Source organism: Chenopodium quinoa, unplaced genomic scaffold (genome assembly GCF_001683475.1).
Source record: "Chenopodium quinoa cultivar QQ74 unplaced genomic scaffold, ASM168347v1, whole genome shotgun sequence".
NCBI lineage: Eukaryota > Viridiplantae > Streptophyta > Magnoliopsida > Caryophyllales > Amaranthaceae > Chenopodium > Chenopodium quinoa.
Window position 1 is genome coordinate 2,211,451 of NW_018742577.1, and position 17,945 is coordinate 2,229,395.

The 17,945-nt window shown below is 33.7% G+C and overlaps 3 protein-coding genes across 7 annotated transcripts; all 3 read right to left on the reverse strand.

The window, feature by feature from the left end:
- Positions 1-1,999: 1,999 nt before the first annotated feature.
- Positions 2,000-7,688, reverse strand: LOC110720939 (probable tetraacyldisaccharide 4'-kinase, mitochondrial). 3 transcript variants are annotated; one of them, XR_002511376.1, is made up of 10 exons: positions 7,404-7,688; positions 7,134-7,257; positions 5,955-6,188; positions 5,635-5,784; positions 5,312-5,521; positions 4,893-4,952; positions 4,633-4,713; positions 3,754-3,992; positions 3,179-3,294; positions 2,000-3,060 (listed from the first exon to the last, which is right to left on the reverse strand). XR_002511376.1 is itself a non-coding variant. In XM_021900037.1 (8 exons), the coding sequence occupies exons 1-8, from the start codon at positions 7,574-7,576 to the stop codon at positions 3,822-3,824; spliced, it is 1,203 nt and encodes a 400-aa protein (XP_021755729.1). In that variant the 5' UTR covers positions 7,577-7,688; the 3' UTR covers positions 2,000-3,821. The 3 variants fall into 3 exon arrangements, 1 of the variants encoding a protein (XP_021755729.1); XR_002511375.1 differs by having other exon boundaries at positions 3,179-3,992; XM_021900037.1 differs by having other exon boundaries at positions 2,000-3,992.
- A 379-nt stretch (positions 7,689-8,067) lies between these two features.
- On the reverse strand, positions 8,068-9,892 carry LOC110720710 (14-3-3-like protein B). Its single transcript, XM_021899759.1, has 3 exons — positions 9,585-9,892; positions 9,346-9,433; positions 8,068-9,028 (listed from the first exon to the last, which is right to left on the reverse strand). Exons 1-3 carry the CDS (start codon positions 9,890-9,892, stop codon positions 8,852-8,854), a joined length of 573 nt encoding a protein of 190 aa, XP_021755451.1. The 3' UTR covers positions 8,068-8,851.
- Positions 9,893-11,409: 1,517 nt separating this feature from the next.
- On the reverse strand, positions 11,410-17,819 carry LOC110720940 (Down syndrome critical region protein 3 homolog). 3 transcript variants are annotated; one of them, XM_021900038.1, is made up of 11 exons: positions 17,435-17,819; positions 17,271-17,363; positions 17,080-17,144; positions 16,562-16,616; positions 15,248-15,337; positions 15,045-15,129; positions 14,847-14,942; positions 13,748-13,932; positions 13,583-13,671; positions 11,914-12,013; positions 11,410-11,813 (listed from the first exon to the last, which is right to left on the reverse strand). In XM_021900038.1, exons 1-11 carry the CDS (start codon positions 17,486-17,488, stop codon positions 11,769-11,771), a joined length of 957 nt encoding a protein of 318 aa, XP_021755730.1. In that variant the 5' UTR covers positions 17,489-17,819; the 3' UTR covers positions 11,410-11,768. The 3 variants fall into 3 exon arrangements, 2 of the variants coding, with proteins under 2 accessions (XP_021755730.1, XP_021755731.1); XR_002511377.1 differs by lacking the exon at positions 11,410-11,813 and adding an exon at positions 12,562-12,813 and having other exon boundaries at positions 11,928-12,013; XM_021900039.1 differs by lacking the exon at positions 14,847-14,942.
- Between the last annotated feature and the right edge of the window lie 126 nt (positions 17,820-17,945).

Consider the following 17,945-nt stretch of genomic DNA (forward strand, 5'->3'; position numbering starts at 1 on the left):
TGTCTGGTCAATTTGATGGCTTGTAAGACGTAAGCATAACTATTTGTTATCTTTACAAACCATCCAATATATAATATTTTGTTCATGAATTAGAAAACAAGAGCTCAAAATCAAGTTTTTGTAAACCTTCTTATAATAATTAATTATGGTATGAGTGTTTTTGTGCAAAGTATGTGCAATATGTTATCGGTCTTAATGATTGGGTAAGCCATGATGGGATTATTATATAAATATAAAGAACTTCCCACAATTCATATGTAACGAAATTGACTAAACTTTACAAACCTTCTAATACTTCATATTTAATCTTTTTCGCAAATGAGAAAACACATAATCAAGTCTTCGCAAACCTTTTTATATTCATTTATAATTATGATGGCATGGATATTTTTGTGCAAAATGTGTGTAATACGTTAACGGTCTTGATGATTAATTGATTTGGAAAGCTATGATGGAATTACTAAATAAAAATCAACAATATTGCACCATTCAATTTAACAAAATTGACAAATTATAGTATAATTTTGATTTTACTTTGATATGTTTAATGTGAAAACAAATTTATATCAAAGACCCTACCCAAGAATATCCAAATCCCTATCACACTGTCATCACCACATACATACCAAATCACAATCCGTCTTGTGTACGGCTGGCAACACTATGTAGCCGGTTGTAAAATAACAAATTAACCCCTATAACACTAACGGATTAATCCTTATAATACTGACGAAGTAACCTCTGTAACACTGACCAAGTAACCTCTATAACACTAACCGATTAATCTTTATAATACTGACGAAGTAACCTCTGTAACATTGACCAAGTAACCCCTATAACACTAACGAAGTAACCCCTGTTATAGTTGGCCACACGGTTTGACCAGCTACATATAAGAATTTGTGTACCAAAATATGAACTACTTAAATTGAATACTATGAACAACTTGTCGTGGCTATTTGTATAAACACAAAAAAAATAAAACAGCCAGCTAAAGTAGGGCCATTTTACATTGACTGCAACTTCTTTTTTGTTTTTAATAAATTCCACGTGAAACAACTTGACTAGTTTAACGCTAACAAACCGCAAAAACACGGTCAAATTATGTATGCTATAAAATCATATGAATTTCATTCACATGCAAAACATACAACAAACAAGATAAACACAGGAAAAGCCAAGTTACAAACTCATGGCTTCGTTCTTCAATTTCTTCAGTTGTTTCACTGAGCCAGCGAGCTCGAAAAAGTATGTATGTAATGGCGATGTTTGTACATTGAGTGAGAGACGGAGTTTCGAGAAGAAGGATAAGCTTAGCCCTCTCTTTTCACTTGGTTTTCTTTCAACAAGGAAAGGTTGATCGAGCAATCAGCTGTTTGTTTCTCTTCACTCAAGCTAACAAGAAAGGCCCTTCATCACATGAATAGTTGGTCACTCTAGAGTTGAATACACGGGTCAGTTGTGTAGAGTGTAGACAGTTGATCATAGATTAACGGAATAATGGTAATGAATTTATGTGTAATTTTAATTAAAATGTCTCATGTAAATGTTCTTAACTATTCTTCTTCAATAAAAAAAATTCTATGCACCAGAAAAATTCATTGTCAAGGTATTTTGTCATTGCACATCATCATCTTCTAAATGATCCAGAGATAATATTGTTAGCTTTCACAAATCTAAAATTAGTTAATTCAAGGAAAATATTAACATGATGATGGATAAATGTCAATAAGGTTTAGGTCACAACTAATTCTTAATTGAATATAATATTGACTCCCAATATGGATCCTTAATACGGGTGCAATTTATTAATCTAATTTTTTCTAATCTAAACTTATTAGAACTTATTTTAGTTATAAATTGAGCTTAGTACCCAGCCTTGCGTTCTTAATTGACCTTCAATTCTTGTACTATGTTTAGATTTCATGTTCTTTGCTTAAGGTTACAGGCATTGACTAAATAGACTAATGTATAGAAATATAGACAAAAATGGGGGAAATTTAAATAAAGAGAGTATTTATGATTAACACACGAACATTTCATTTAAGAAAATTAAGAGTATAATTAATTAACAGGCTTCTTGCTTTTGGGGCTTGCCCCTCGTGTCACCAAAACAAAAAATAATTAACAGGCAAATATATAGAATAATTTGAGCTTGTTGCCTTAATGGTAGGTGGGCTTATGGTTGGAAGTTGGTGAACTAATAAGCTGGTAATTTCAACTATAGCAAACAAATTACACTGATTTTTGGAGGATTTATAACTCAAGATAGGAAGACAGAGTAGTTGGCTAGCTTTTCACTACAAGCGTGACCACGTGAAGCCAAGGGCCTAATATCATTACCAAACTCGTTTTAGGAAGGATTTCCCAAAAATGCCACTTTCCCTTCTATGATGGCCTTCCCCTTTTATGATGGCCTTCTCCTTGCCCAAAATAAAAGGAAGATCAGATGTACAGCTCACAGCTATGTACATATGTATTCCTAGTAACGTGGAGAAATAATCCAACTTTAAGCTATATAAAAACTCAAAGGTGAAAACAACCACATAAATATATTCAGGGCAACAGGAAATTTAATCTAAAATTATAATGCAAATTGGTGACTATGTCTTACGAGGATAATTAATCCTCCGGGATTAGGGGAGATTATTGTTCTCATCTCAAAACTATTGATAACAAAAGATTGTCCCCTTGAATAAACATTGGTAAAATCTTCAATATCATTCAAATTAATCATAGGGGAGATTATTATTCTCATCTCAAAACAATTGAAAACAAAAGAATTGTCCCCTTGAATAATCATTGGTAACATATTTAATATCTTTCAAATTAATTATTGGACAAGTGAATTACTAACCTGCAATCATCACGGGGAGAATGTGAAAATAAACAAAGAGGAAAGAAATATGCCTGCATTTCTGAGTCTCTTTGGCTTTACGTCAAAACAGGAAACCGCGATCCACCCGGAAAAGGATATTGAGTGTGATGGTGAAGTTTGCAAGCCGATGGAGAGAAAAGGTTCTGTGAAGCCAACGAGCAATCAACCGGAGATTAAAGATTCTGCAAAAAAAGAAATAGCTCAACCTGAGATACCTGAGATACGTAGCTGCAATGACGATAAGGAAAATCCGAACATTCAATCATCTGTAAGTCATGCAACAGGAACACAAAAACCAACCTGTGTCAACCCACCAATGATTTGCCGTATTTTGGCTCTGCTTAGGTTGAAGAAGTTGTATCCCCGATGCTCAGTAATAAATGCATGATGATTTTGGCATCATATTGATGCATTTACTTGCAACAAAAACATGGAGAAAGGCTAGATATACAACATCTGATCTATAGCAAAAACAAAAACAAAAACAAAAAAAAAAGTGTTTTGTAGAATACCATGCAGTTTTGATTGTAATTTTTTAGAATGGTGTATTTCAGCTTGATTAACAATGAATGTCATTTTAACAATCAATGTAATTGAAGAAAAGCAAGATTTACAATCAGAGGTAATTGAAAAATTATCGCATTTGTGTGTAGTCCCACAAGAATATTGACAAATTAATACTCAAAGTATTGAGAAAATTTTATCATTATAAAAACTTCCGAACATTCCTTGATATATTCAAAAATGTGCTCAAAATGCTGACCCCATCCTTAAGGGATTAAGGCTTCAGTATTGTACTTAAAAGAAAGAAAGATAATGTGAACTCCGTATATTAAGAGTAGAGAGGGGAGGGCATGAAGTTAAACGGATTATACCAGTTCCATCTAATGCCTCTATACTTCTAAATATAGCTCAGGCCGTCATTGAATAACAAAGTTCTTTGTTATCCACTTCTTTTATGTTTCCCTGATCTTGAATCCAAGAGTTGCTTTATTAGCTCCTTGAATTTGTTCTCCGAGCTTCCATTATAAGAGAACAATTGTAGCTGAGAACAGAGTACAAGAACATCGAACGGATGTAACTGTGAGAGAATTTCAGAATCCCGGTCATAGTCCTGCTTAAACAGAAAAGCCAGAAAAGCAGCTCAATCAGGTCAGAATTGCATGGATTCATAGCTCTATTGTTTATGCAAACAATTAAGAAAGATAAGTCTCAGATATGTGTCATAGTAATGTCCATACAAACAGCTCAATCGAGTCAGATATGCAACATAAGACTATTTCAGATTCTAATGGCTTAATGCATACAGCAAAGGGAAATATACTTGGGTTAGTTGGGTATAGAGCATTCATGCCAAATAGTATTGTAAGATGTACTTGTACAAGCTATATAAACTTGGTCATTTTAGGTGTCTATTCTCATAAAAAATGTGGATTGAAAAAATATAAAATGGAGATAGTTCCTGCAATTGATATCAAATATGCCCTTATTACGGAATATTATATACGAAGTACATCTATACAGATCTTTTGATGATCTCAATTTGAGATTTTAAAAGGTAAAATATATAAATTCAAACAGCAGTTATGTTCACTAAAGAAAAATAGCCTAAAACAACACCTATTTTTCACTGGAGTAAGTAGTAAAACCGACCAAATTTTTTACAGAAACAGCATAAATCAATCCAAATCCAAGAAATGAATGTCTTCATGTTTGTCTCATAAAGCTACAGGCACTGCCAACAGCACACTCACCTTTTCAGTTGTGACAACAATAGGTCTGGAACCAAATTTGTGATAGAGCTCCCGAAGTCTCCTTGTCATCACATAGATATCCTGTACATATTGGAGGATACTAATACAATTAATTAGACCTCGAGGCAGACAAAATGCACATAAAAAGAGGAAATAAAACAATGTCATGATGAAAAAGGGTTGTGCAAGCCTACATGCAAACCTAAAAATTTAATACTATTGCCCCAGCAGATAACTGATAAATATAAAAGAAACTGCACCTTGGAATGAAACAAGTAATGATCACTGTAGTGAAGCTGATCAACATGTGATGGTCCAAGCTGCAGCAATAAAAGTCATAATACAGTTATAATCAAGATATGGGGGAAAGATATGGGGAAGGTATGGAGTGGAAAGAACGACATTTATAAGGAAACAACAAAATCAAAGCTTTGATCCCATAATGATTTGGGGTTGGCTAACATGGATCGTCTACTATCCGAGAAAAGTGAAACTGGAAAAGTAAAGGGATAAGTAAAAGAAACTAAACAAAGAAAAGTGACAAAGTATAAGCAGAAGAAAACAAGAGAAAACATAGGGAGCAGGAAAACAAGGGCAGTGTAAAATGGAACAAGAAAATCAAAAGGCTAATTCATAAACTTAAAGCATGGGTGGACACTTGAAATGGAAAAGGTGATACCTTCTCAACACACTTGACGAAACCATTTGGAGAACCAATAGCAGAGAGGCACAGTAATACCCGGTTTTTAACTGCCGACAATGGTAATCTAGTGCCAACATTGTAAACAGTGAAGAAGTGCGAGGGAACCATACTACTGAAGAAAACAGGTAGAGATTTTTTAATCTCTTGAATCCCAAGTTTCAGATGAATAAGCTTTTGCTCTGAAACCTGCATATTATGGCATACTTCTTCAATGTGCAGACAATTGGCATATTAAATGACAATTAGATGGAGTGAAAACACTGATGAATGTATAGAATTGGAAGGTTGATCTGACATACCAGATCAGCATGATGGATCACAACAATATCTGCTCTAGCCAGGGAAGACAATGGTTCCCGCAAAGGTCCAAGGGGAATCAATTCATTATTCCCCCATGGCATCATTCCATTTACCATTACAATATCCAAGTCACGTACTAAGCACACATGCTGTCTGCCATGCATAGTCAAATTAAATTACAAGGTAAATAAAAGAAGAAATATGAAGTTCCATTGCATAAAAACCATTATTCAAAAAATATTGGAAGATTGTGTAAAGCAAAAGTGAAGGTACACAGGCATATGCAGAAAAAAATTAGCATAATTAGAACAACAAGAACCTGCATTCCATCATCAAGAATAGTAACACCAATTTTGTCTGAAGGGACATCAGTACCAACTTTGTTCACCAAGAGTAAATTGTCAAAGAAACCATTAACACGAGAATCTGTGTAGCCATATTTTTCAAGAAACAAAGTAGCAGACAAAGCTCTATTTGCACCAACGCCAACCTTTGCAGATGTCCCCAAAAGATGCCTTTCAAGCATTTTAACTTCATCCCCTCCAGCATAGCCCTGTTTCCAAAAATTTATGCAAGGGTAAGGATTCCTGGTAAAGTTAAAACAGAATCTCGTTTCAATATATTACTACCAAGCATGCATAACTGACTCAAATAGTTAGCTCATATGGCTAAGCGCCTTCAGGAAGATCAATGTACTCGTATACCATTCTCATACAAGTAGGTATATCAAAATATGGCAAGCCAACTTTATATACTGTGCACAATATTTATATTCAAGATAGGGTCCAAAGTGAACTTTGTATTGTGTGCACAACATTCATAATGCAGCCAGATTTTGCTAGAGAAAGCTACAATTCAGCAAGTTTGTTCAGAGTTTTATTACAGCCATTATGGTGATTAATATATAGGGTGATGATGTAGCATCTTAATCTAATCCTACTCATCATTGTATTTCAAAACAAAACTGTTTCACTTTCTTCTCGAAGCTGAAGCATGTCAGCTGAGAAGAACAGAATATCTTTCTACGGTTTTTGATTTATTCTCAATTATACATTCTAATATACAATCCCCAAATTAGTTATCATCAAAATTTTGCAACTAATCAAATACATACAGATAATACATGGTAAAGTTCTCTCTTAAATTAATTTTCCAATCAATCTATAAGGTCCAAGAATAATAATTTATAAGGTCCTATGATTTTCCACCAGTCCCACAGCCTAATGTCACTTAGGCTCTTCAATTCACCTAAGTACCTATGTCGAATCCTTGACACAATGACACTCTCTCGCATGGGTCTAAACACTTGACATACCAGTTTGGACTAAAATCAAGGAAAACTTCGCTAAATAACTGAATTAGACACTTGAACACGTACCCATGCCTCAAACGAGCACCCAGAGTCCAAGTAACATAGCTCATAACAGTAATGCAATATTCAATTCAATAGGAAAATAGGATTCAAAGAAAAAAAAAATAGATTAAAGTAAGATATTACCCTGGAAAGAATGAGAGGAGAAATCCCAGAATTAGAAAACCAATGACAGAGAAACTCAACCATTGGAGTCTTCCCATTTCCACCCCATGTCAAATTCCCAACACTGATTACTGGCACTGGCAACCTTCAAATTTACATTCAAAATCAAAATTAAACAACAGACATAATCAATTAATCAAATACTCAATATACCCATTTGATATTATTGATATTAAAGTTGAAATTACAGAAAATAAATTGAAAATTTACCCAAAAGATAGAAAATTTTACCGTTTCTTGCGGAAGATACCCAGAAAATAAAGATGATGGCGGGTAGTAACAGAGAGATTATAGAGAGAAGAAAGCATGGAAAGGAGAGGGATAAAGGAGCGATGAAGTAGAGGGAGTTTGGAAAAATCATGGGAATAAGCAATTTCACTCACTATTCTCTTCAATTTTTCCATGTTTAGGCGTTGAATGAATTTTGACTTGGGTGTGAATTTTGAAATGACGAAAAGAATGTGTTGTGTAAGCAGTTCTGCACCCAAACGAACCCTTATTTCTGAACTCAAACTAGTCAAAAGTCAAATATCCCGAGTATGGTATGGAACTATGGACTATGGAGTAGCACTCCGAAATTGATCGTTTCACACACATAGAGAGAGAGATATTGAAAACGTTAAGTAAAATGACAGTTTGAGTCTTAGAAGGGCTTAATATTGAATTCAAGTATAACAAAACAATACTTTATTAATCAACAAATGAGTAAATGACTAAGTATGAAATCACTACCAAATAGTAGTCATTCTTCCAACTTTAGTAATAGACCATTTTAAGATATTTATATTTTTGTACATAAATTTATGGGCATGTTCGACATTAGCTTTTGAGTGACTTTTAGTGGTTTGACTTATTCAAACCATTAATTAGTAAAAAAATATTGGTGTTTGGCAATGTAGTGATGGGAGTAGAGTTTAGTGGTTGGAGTAGCTTTTGTAAAAAGTTAATATAATTAGCTTTTGTGAAAAGCTAGGTAATTGTTGAAATTTTTCTTCTATACTTTAGAATTTCACGGCTACGGAGTAGTAGCTAGTCAACAACTAATTTCCAAACACTCATGCTTAATTTTTTTTTTTTTTCACAACTAACAGCTAGTTGACAGCTAATAGCTACACATACAGCTAACAACTAGTCTAACAACTAACCGCTACATTTTTGCCAAACACGCCCATACATTAGAAATCCTAAAATTTAATTTATTTATTTATTTTGAAAAAAACATATAATTACTTCCTAGATTTTTCTAGATTAATCTTTTTAATAAATACCTAGTCATTAAAACAATCCATTCTCTTTTGAAGGAAAAACAATCCATTCTTAACTTTTAATATATCAATTGATAATGACACTTTTCTTTATGTAAATACATAAAATAAAATTAGAAATATTTCAAATAATATTCTCAAGCTATTTTAATACAAAATAAATGTTTCAGTTCTCAAAAAAAAAAGAACAAAAAAAAATTCAAATGTTCATGAATGCTTCAAAGGTTTCTTTTATCATTCTCGCCCTCCCATAGTAAAAGGTTATCCCTCAAAAGATTCAGGATAACCTTGCTATCTTTCGAGAGAGCCCTTCTGCCTAAATTATCCAACTCTAACATAGCGTTTACAAAAGCTTCCTTCGCCAAGCGATATGCCCTAAAATAAAAAAAAAAATATGTATAAGTAACAATGCAATTATAAGATTTTATAACAAACATGCTCATAGAGAAATTGTAAGATTATGAATTTATTATGTAAGTACCTTTGATAAGAATTTGAAACCTCATAGTAAAATACTGCAAAATTTAATGCCAAGCCTAAGCGTGTTGAATGAATAGGTGAAAATTGAGCCACTGCTATGGTCATTGCTTCCTACAACAAAATTTAATTGAAATTATTCACTTGTAAAACGAAAAAGAAAATCGAATGATATAAAAAAAAAAAAAAAAATATTAACCAAGGATAATTCTATAATAGTCGTTTGAAATATGACTATCATATTATTTTAATGATAAAAAATATGATCGGTTTTAGCTTTTCACATTATTAAATGGACATAATTAGTCTTCTAATATCTACGATGCAAATATAATTTTTGAAAAGTTTAACAACATAAAATAATTATTTTTTGAGAAACTATAAAATAATAATAATAATTAAACTATATATTTTACGATGCTAATATATACCTTATATGTTCTCAACGACTCTTCAGCGACTAATGATTTTGCATCACCAGTTTTGATTTCGGCCATATATCGGTAATAATCCGCTTTCCTGCGTCACGTAGCTCGTTGTTAATTAAACCAACCAACTCTTTACTTAAAGAATAAAAAATAATAATAACCAATAAATCAATTACGTTGCTAAAAGACTTAATTAAGTATCACTAATAATAATATGCAAATTACTTCAAAAATATACTCACATCTTTAAGTAAAAGACGGAGGATTCAGTGCCAGACACGAAAGGAAGGAGGTGGTCATCAATTAGAGTTATAACGTCGTAGCAAATGTTAACAAGATCCGACTGGACTATATTACGATAATCTTGAATACACTTCATGTACAACTCGTTTTTGTATATTGTATCCTCCTTCTGCTCAGTTGTTGAGAGAAGTTTCCATGATTCTCTCTTTGGCTCGATAACCTTCTTGTATGCTGTTGAAAGGAGATTACGCTCTTCGGCTGTTAATTCGAAGTTAAATTTTACCAACTTCTTTATTGCATCGATCATATCTGCAAATAATATTTAATAATAATAATAATAATAATAATAATAATAATAATATTTAATATTTAACAGTAGTTGTATATCACTGTATCATAAATAATTAAATATCCTAGAACAATAAGTATTGTTTAGTACGTAGAGTGATATAATTCATATAAAGTTTTAATTGATGTATATTAACAAGATTAACCATAATAAATAAATAATATTATTTTTCTTAACATACACTTTAAAATCATAAAAACTAGTCAAAAAACGTAAGTAGTGTAATACGGAGTATTGCTGAAACTCCTATGTGAAAGAATTGAAAGTGACGAGTTAGAACATATGTACCATCATAGCGTTCGGCTTGGCTGGCTAGCTTAGCGAGGTAGATGATGTTGTAACGTTCGGTCGAAGAAGCCATGAGAGATTAAGATTCAAGAGAATTAGGGTACTCGTGAAGGTTTTGAGAGGCACGGCAATATTCAACGTTAGAATATTTTGAGGTAGTGTATGAGGAAGAATTGAAAATTGGAAGAAAACGCATGGTAATTCTGATATATATAGCTATTTTTTCATAAAAAAATTATCTTGATTATTTACTTATCTTAGGAAAGTAAAGTCTATGTCTAGATAAGATAGGAATTGTGTTACTTGTAGGATACGTAGTCTTGTTATTAGGTCTTGTAGTTCGTTTTAAAAATAATCCAAAATATCTACGAGTATTTTTATTTTAGCTAGGAAACATGCTATTTTAATAGTTTAATGTAATACGATTTTAGTTTTTCATTTAAACTTAGTTGACGTATTTTAGGAAACATGTTTTTGGTTAATGTTAATGGTGGTTGCAAATTGAAATTCTATATTGAACTATTACATTGAACTATTTAAAAACTGAAATCGTATATTAACCAAAAACAATTATTTGTCAAAAAAAAAAAAAAAAACTCATTGTAAATTTTCATCAACCTTCACTAACAATCAAATTAAGGAGTACAATTCATTATAAAAGTTGTCTAGGCCACTAATGTTAAGAGTCCATTAGGAACTCTAATAATATGGCGGTCGCGTTGGTAATATATTGTGTTATACTTCCTCTGTTCTATTATACTTTCTCTATTTCACAAATATTGCAAAATGGATGAAAATACGCATCCCAAAGCACATTTTATATGTTAAATATTTATAATTATATAAGAGTAAAAATTATTAAAAAAAAATTTGACGTTGTATATTTTACGAGACAAATATAACAAGACCCTACATTACGAATAGTACAAAAGTCTAGTTGTTACAATATTACTAGAACGGAGGAAGTACGGTGTACTAATTAAGCTTTGTTCATTTCATTTTTTTTAAAGAATGTCACCCGAAAAAAGCTTCAATCTAGATTACAAGAAGAAAATAGTCTGAGTGCTTTAGGAATATCTTCAGAAACTAAATCGCTTAGGAGTTACTATTTTTCATGAAATTATGGCGCCATAAACTTTATGAAAAATCGTTGTGCATTGATATAAATGTATAATAATCAATCAATAATCGAAATAAGCATATGAGCACTTCACTACTCATCAATTCATCATGTTCCTTGGGTAGTGTATCAAATAATACAAAGAATCCAACAGCATGTTCCTGGTCAATATACACAACGCCAACATTTTTGAGCTCTCAAATTCAATACAGAAAAATCCTACAAATAGAATTTCTTTCAATTTCCATCTATGATCTATCTGGCCAGTGACTGCCAAATGAAGTAGATACAGCATAATTCTGAACATGGATACTACTGATTAATTAACACAATAATTTTCCTGATTTACCGACCATCTTTCACGGCATTCCTAGAAGTGCAGAGTGAGAAAAGGTGAGTTGCCAATCAATCATGACCTCATGAATTTCACCTGGTCCGAACTAGTTCAAGTGGCAATGTTTCCATTGCAAGCTGCACATTTGAGTACATTAGGAAAAACAGTAGTAGTGTCGTAGTGATATGCAGGTAAAGGGTTGTATATCATGGGGATAGCTGTAATGTACAAAGTTACCCATAGTCTTGGCGTTCTGGGATCAGATTTGGGGTGCAGTTTGCTAAGCTCTGACTGAAAGTTGATGACAATGGAGACCTTGAACTCAATTGAGAATGGACTGCAAAGTCGTCAGATACAAGAATTATTCTCTATTTCGACAGCTAAATGAGGAGTCTAACAACATGCTAACATGAAGGTGAGTACATAGTTCTTCCTTGGTCTACGACATGATTTTGATAATGGGGATACATAAAGGAGGCAAAAGTGAAAATATTGAGGAATGAACAAGAAGAAACTAGAGATCAACAACAAAGAGCTCTGTTTATTATTTACACATTACAGCATAGCAGAGAAACTCATGTGCATCAAAAGGCTCTTAGCTTAATTAAGTATCACCACTCAAATTGATAACAAGGTGCTAATAAGATAGGTATTTTAAAGTGAAGTCATAGCCATGCATACAGCTCAAAATTCAAGATGTGCAGAGGGAGAAAACCATGTGGGAATCGAAAATTGAGCGAGTTTGCACAACCAAAAAAAGCCTAGAACAATAGTTTCTGCACATCCGAACTCAGCTCCATGGTCCGATTAGAAACAGAAAAGGAGTTCGAGTTTGGTCATGCGTATTAAAGAAAGGCAGACAATTATTTGTAAAGCTTTTCCCACCTTATGTTAACAGCCTAAAAAGGGCCAGCTACCAGCTAGCCAGTGCAAGACTTTCCCAATAAGCACACAAAAACCATTCCTATTTCTTGAGGAGGCAACTTGAAAGAGTCAACCCATGATCACCAGGCACTCGTTAAAATTAAGCAAACTGCTGTTCATCACAGTTCTAACAATATCAGCTTAGAGTGTCATTTTAAACCTCTTAAACAACAAACACCAGTGGTGGCAGACCTCAAACAACAGTCAACCCATCTGCAAAGAGCATAACATATATGCAGTTTTGAGAGCAAGAATGATAGTGTCAGCTATATTATCATATACGATAATGCAGAAATTAGGGGGCTGAGCTATGAAAAGAATGGGAGACATCCTAAAAGTGGCTGATCCTCGTGTCCATTTATCCTAGATTATATACAATTTATACATACACATATTTAAAGACTTTACTAGGATCTTTGCTGAGGAAGTGAACCTAAAGTAACTTAATCAAGCTCCCAGTCTTCATGAATCCAAGCTAGTTAATTAAAATTGTGCTCAACTTTATAAAATAAATTAGTTCATCAAAAGAGGGCTTACTGTTAGTTTAAAAATATTTTACCTAAATTTTTTGGTAACAGGTAATCCTGAAGGCTGTCCAAGTAATCTATTAGAACTAGCAAAACATAATATGGAGTAGCAACTAACTGAATTACTGAAACTAAGCTCTAATGCTTATTGAGAATTCACTTAAAGAATTAAGACAAGATGCCACTCCTAAAATTGCTCCAGTTACCTATCCATTTTAATGATCAATTCAAGAATATTCAACAGCAGATTTCATAATTAGTTTACCTATATTTAGCCTATGAAAAGGGTGTGCATATCTTTTCATCTGTCAAGCACTTCATGTATGTGATCACCACTAGCACTATTCAAAAGAATAAATGCAGAATATTCAACAGTAGCAGCATGCTACAAGTGACATGACAGCCAAAAAAAAAAAAGAAACCTTGTCAAACATATACAAATGAAAGAAACATACCCAGCTAAGACACTGGGACATGTTAAAAGCCTTGGAAGTAAGACGTAAATGGGTAGAGTCAGGCCTCGAGAGATATCTCCATCTGCTATCTACTAGAAGGAGAAGAACAAGTAGATTCAATTCAAGAGAACTACTTTAGTCACAAGGCCAGTTCAAAAGACCAACCTGAGTAGTTTGAATCAAAGATGTTTCTGATGCAATCCTATCTCCGACAAGAATGGATTCCACACGTAGCAAGTGGATATCAATGGACTGGATTGGCAATGCAGATGCTTCTACAGTCAGTTCTCCCCTGAGGGCACATGACAATGAGCACTGAGTTGGAATTCTACCACTTACACGAAAACCACCTGTGAAGCAATATATTAGCTTTTTATAGGGAAGCAATAGTTGAACATAGAAAAACCAAAAGCTCCCAAAATTACATTACATTATCCCCATTCTCAATGCTTCTAACAAAGCTCCCATTCTCAGTTGGCTGAGAAGTGCTCAAATGTATGCAGTCTTATGGATCTTAACCATGCAATAACAAAGAGTTTGTTACAGAAAAGCAACAATAGTATCAACATCGTACTAGAGCTGCAATCGATTCTCAAAGAAAAACCTACAGATTGCAGATCCTACAAATTCACTTTTATTGTTATGGTATACAATTCCCTTTTCTCACTCCTTTCCCTGTATCTAGATAAAACCATTACATCATAATCTACTGCACTGTGCTATGGAACGGGTCAAAGTACACCAGCAACCACCTATTTGGGTATACGAGAGGAGGCACAAACAAAAGAGCAAGGACAAGATCAACAGCAGCAATAAAGTGTAATGAGGAAAAGACAAAGAGTTTTAATGATCCACTAAAGAGTGTGGCAAGGAGTATTTCTGTGTGAAGGCTGCACTGGCAGTACATGACAAAATATTAATCTTAGAGTACTTTGTGAGAGAAAGCTTGATATATAAAGGATTAGCAATGCAACAGTAGTTTCATGTTGTCGGAGAAGTTAGTAGTAGTGTAGTAGTAGTTGTAGTAATCCTCAAGAGTAGTAGATCTGCTATTTCCTCATTGTAGCCGTTATCTTCTTATTAATCAAAAATCCTTCAAGCTTTCCTCTATTTATCTGTTATTATTATTGCAAGTCCATAATCAGATTTCCTAGTCTATAGCACACTGGAATCCTAGTGTCATGTAACAAGAACGCCTCTCTAAAAATCAAATGAAATACTCAAGATATCAACTTTAAACAGAAATTCATGGGAGTGATCAGACCTGATTTTAGTTCAGAAAGCAATGGGTGCTTTTGGGTATCCTGTGTGATATAGAAGAACACGAGTTCAGGCGAAATAGGCAGCTCAAGATGTTCCGCTGAATAAGGAACACATACAGGTTAAGTGTATAGCTAATGTGTAGACCCCCCCCCCCAACAAGCAAACAAAAGCAGCAGCTCAAGAGGTTGGGTACTGATACCTTTTTCACTTTCAATGATGAACTCTAATGTTGCTGACAATGACTTGTGCAGGTAACCGCGTGCTACTTCTACAGTTAGCAGATACTGAGAGAGTATTCAAATTAGTTAGAACACTCTTTATCACATCAGAGTAACAAATGACAAAACCAAAGATAATTGGCACACCAAGAAATGCTATACAAGAAAATCAGCAGTGACAGACCTGGATGCTTATATCTTCCCCATGAAATGTTTCGTAAAATTTTCCCGATTTTCTCTCTCCTGGTTGTTTCAAAATCAAAGAAAAAGGAATCTGTCATATGAAGGATAGTTATCAGGTCAGTCAAGTGCAAAAAGTAACATGAGCGGTACAGGAGGAAAAGTAGTAAACACAAAAACTTTACTGAGAACCACAAAATTTCCTGAGAACCACAAAATTTTACTGAGAACCTCAAAATTTCCTTAAAACGAGTATCTTGTTCAATGTGCAAAAATAATATTAGAAAGTAAAAAATATTATAGGCAACTTTTTATCATGAAACAAACAAAGCACATTATCTCATCTTATTTTCAAGTCTATTCATTAATCCACCAGGGCCACCATCCTTGATAGGCAGCTCCGTTTCACTCACTCTTTGCTAGCACAAGTAACATATCGATTGTGACGTTAAGGAAAAGACTATTTAATTTTTATGAGAAAATAACCCAAGAATTAGTTCATGACATGATTCAACAAACCAGATCTACAAAAGGTATAACACACTCAATTGGAGGAGAAAAGATCAAAGCTTTTGTCGCTTCATCTGTATTGAGGCTTTGAGACATTCATGACAAAGTAACAGTGTAGCAATCAAGCAAGTGATAAAACCTAATCCACCTCAGCCCCCCCCCCTCCCCACCCCCAAATCTCAGCTCCCCAAGTAGCAGCCTTTAGATCCGCTTTGACTCCTGACAAGAGACGTGTTCCCTCACAGAACAAGTGAAACATGATCAGTAAACAAGAAGTTGCGCAGACTTCATTTTTCAGGAGTCCAGGGGCACAAACAGACAAGTAATCGACTTTAGCCTAAAAAGAAACTACAAAACCATAACCAATTGCTTATATTGTTACCATTTTGGAACAGAGACTTCAGTCATTTTCAATCGGTTATACAGGGCCAAATCTCCCTGGTAGAGAAGTGAAGCTCAAAGTCCGGCCAATACAATCATTCATTTGCAAAACCAAGGAAAAACACAGACACTTTAAAAAGGGAATGAATTAGAATTGTTTTCCAATTCCATCTGACAAAAACACAGATGATGCACCCATGGCATTTTAGAGGAAGTAAACAAAACATTACACATATTATAATAGCTAGCATGGTTTCAGGGTTTCATTGCTATAAAACTCCTTGATGCCACTTTACATCCACCCATAATATACATACACAAAATCTCTTCAACTGTACATGAAGAAAACTACAGTAATTACCTACCTAATTTGCTCAACATCTAACAGTTTAAATACGAAGTATGTAGTAAATCATAAAGACAATACCTCCGTAGTGCCTGAGCTTATCTTCCCAGAAGGTCTAATTTCAACACTCCTTTTCCTATTTCCATAAGAAGATACATCAAATTAGAGCATAATATATGCTGCACATACAAAGTAGACTTTTGCATACTTTTTTTTGTAAATTCAAATAAATTAACAAAGAGCATCCCATGTATTGCTTAAATTTCCACCAATAATTCTCTCGAATAACAAGTAAAAACATAGTCACGTGAGACCTTGTTAGATTGATAAAATTCACCAAATAACTTTATGAACAAAATTGTGTCTTGAAGACTGAAAAAGGCGAATGTGGCAATTAGTTTGGGACGGAATGAGTATTATTGACTATTGATATCAAATTTGCGAGAGTCTAAATTGTTACGAATTCCAAAATAATTCTTCATCATCTTTCATACCCAGAAGGATACATTCTAGAATAACACATTGATCAATAAGTAAACAAAAAAATTAGAAAATTTCAAGGTCAAAACTAACAAATTTATGAGAAAATATAAACTTACACAATGGTAATGGGTTTAAGAACTCCAACAACAGATTCAATAACCCCAGCTGAGCCTCCACGAACCTTCAATAATAAACACAATTAAACCCAATTAAACCCCCTAAAAGTAATGAAAAAAGTCATGAAATTGGTGGGATTTCTGAATTTATTCAAACAAATCATGAATTCGGAAACAAAAAAGGGTTAAACCTGGAGATTGACTGATCCATTGACAGATAGGCGAACGCCATAATGGGAGACAGAAGATGAAAACTTAGTGATGATTTTACCTTGAAGTGGTTCCTGTAAAATGTGAAGTAAGAAGAGAGAAAGTAACAAGAATTAAAAATGGAGAACTTGAAGAAGAAACTGACATCAGGACGATAGATGCGATTTGATCGAGAGAGTTTGATCTCTAATTCTGACATTCTTATTCCACTTTGATCTCTGCCGCTTTACACTTGAAGAAACGGAGTATGTATTACTCGCATAGAAATAATAATTGACTATTTCACCAAGTGTCCCTAAACAATCTCAAAATTTATCAAATACCATTAACCTTTTCAAAATTATTTAAATGTCACCGAGTTTTAAAAAAATTCACCGAGTGTCATTAATGACTGACGGCCGTTAGTTGACCATTAATTGACCCCACCACTTGTCACGTGTCATCTTCAGATTGGTCCGTTTTTAAAAAAATAATTATTAAACAAAAATTAAAAAAAATTATAAAAAAAACCAAAAATATTTTAAAAAAAAAATAAAAAAAAAAAAAAAAAAAAACCAAACCCGAGCAGCCACCAACCCAACCATCCCTTGCCGTCGAAGTCAGCACTGGAAGGAGCGCCGGAGGCCGACAAACCCCCACCCCTTCCCCCGTCGCGC

Coding starts and splice junctions, on each gene's coding strand:
- LOC110720939 (XM_021900037.1), bottom strand. CDS start 7,576: ATGGAAAAATTGAAGAGAATAGTGAGTGAAATTGCTTATTCCCATGAT. Junction 5,522..5,634: donor TGATCCATCATGCTGATCTG/GTATGTCAGATC, acceptor CATAATATGCAG/GTTTCAGAGCAAAAGCTTAT. Junction 4,714..4,892: donor ATTACTTGTTTCATTCCAAG/GTGCAGTTTCTT, acceptor CAATATGTACAG/GATATCTATGTGATGACAAG.
- LOC110720710 (XM_021899759.1), bottom strand. CDS start 9,892: ATGATCGATGCAATAAAGAAGTTGGTAAAATTTAACTTCGAATTAACA. Junction 9,434..9,584: donor TCCGTCTTTTACTTAAAGAT/GTGAGTATATTT, acceptor TACGTGACGCAG/GAAAGCGGATTATTACCGAT. Junction 9,029..9,345: donor AGTCGTTGAGAACATATAAG/GTATATATTAGC, acceptor ATTTTGTTGTAG/GAAGCAATGACCATAGCAGT.
- LOC110720940 (XM_021900038.1), bottom strand. CDS start 17,488: ATGTCAGAATTAGAGATCAAACTCTCTCGATCAAATCGCATCTATCGT. Junction 14,943..15,044: donor CATCATTGAAAGTGAAAAAG/GTATCAGTACCC, acceptor TTCCTTATTCAG/CGGAACATCTTGAGCTGCCT. Junction 11,814..11,913: donor CCAGAACGCCAAGACTATGG/GTAACTTTGTAC, acceptor TCAAATGTGCAG/CTTGCAATGGAAACATTGCC.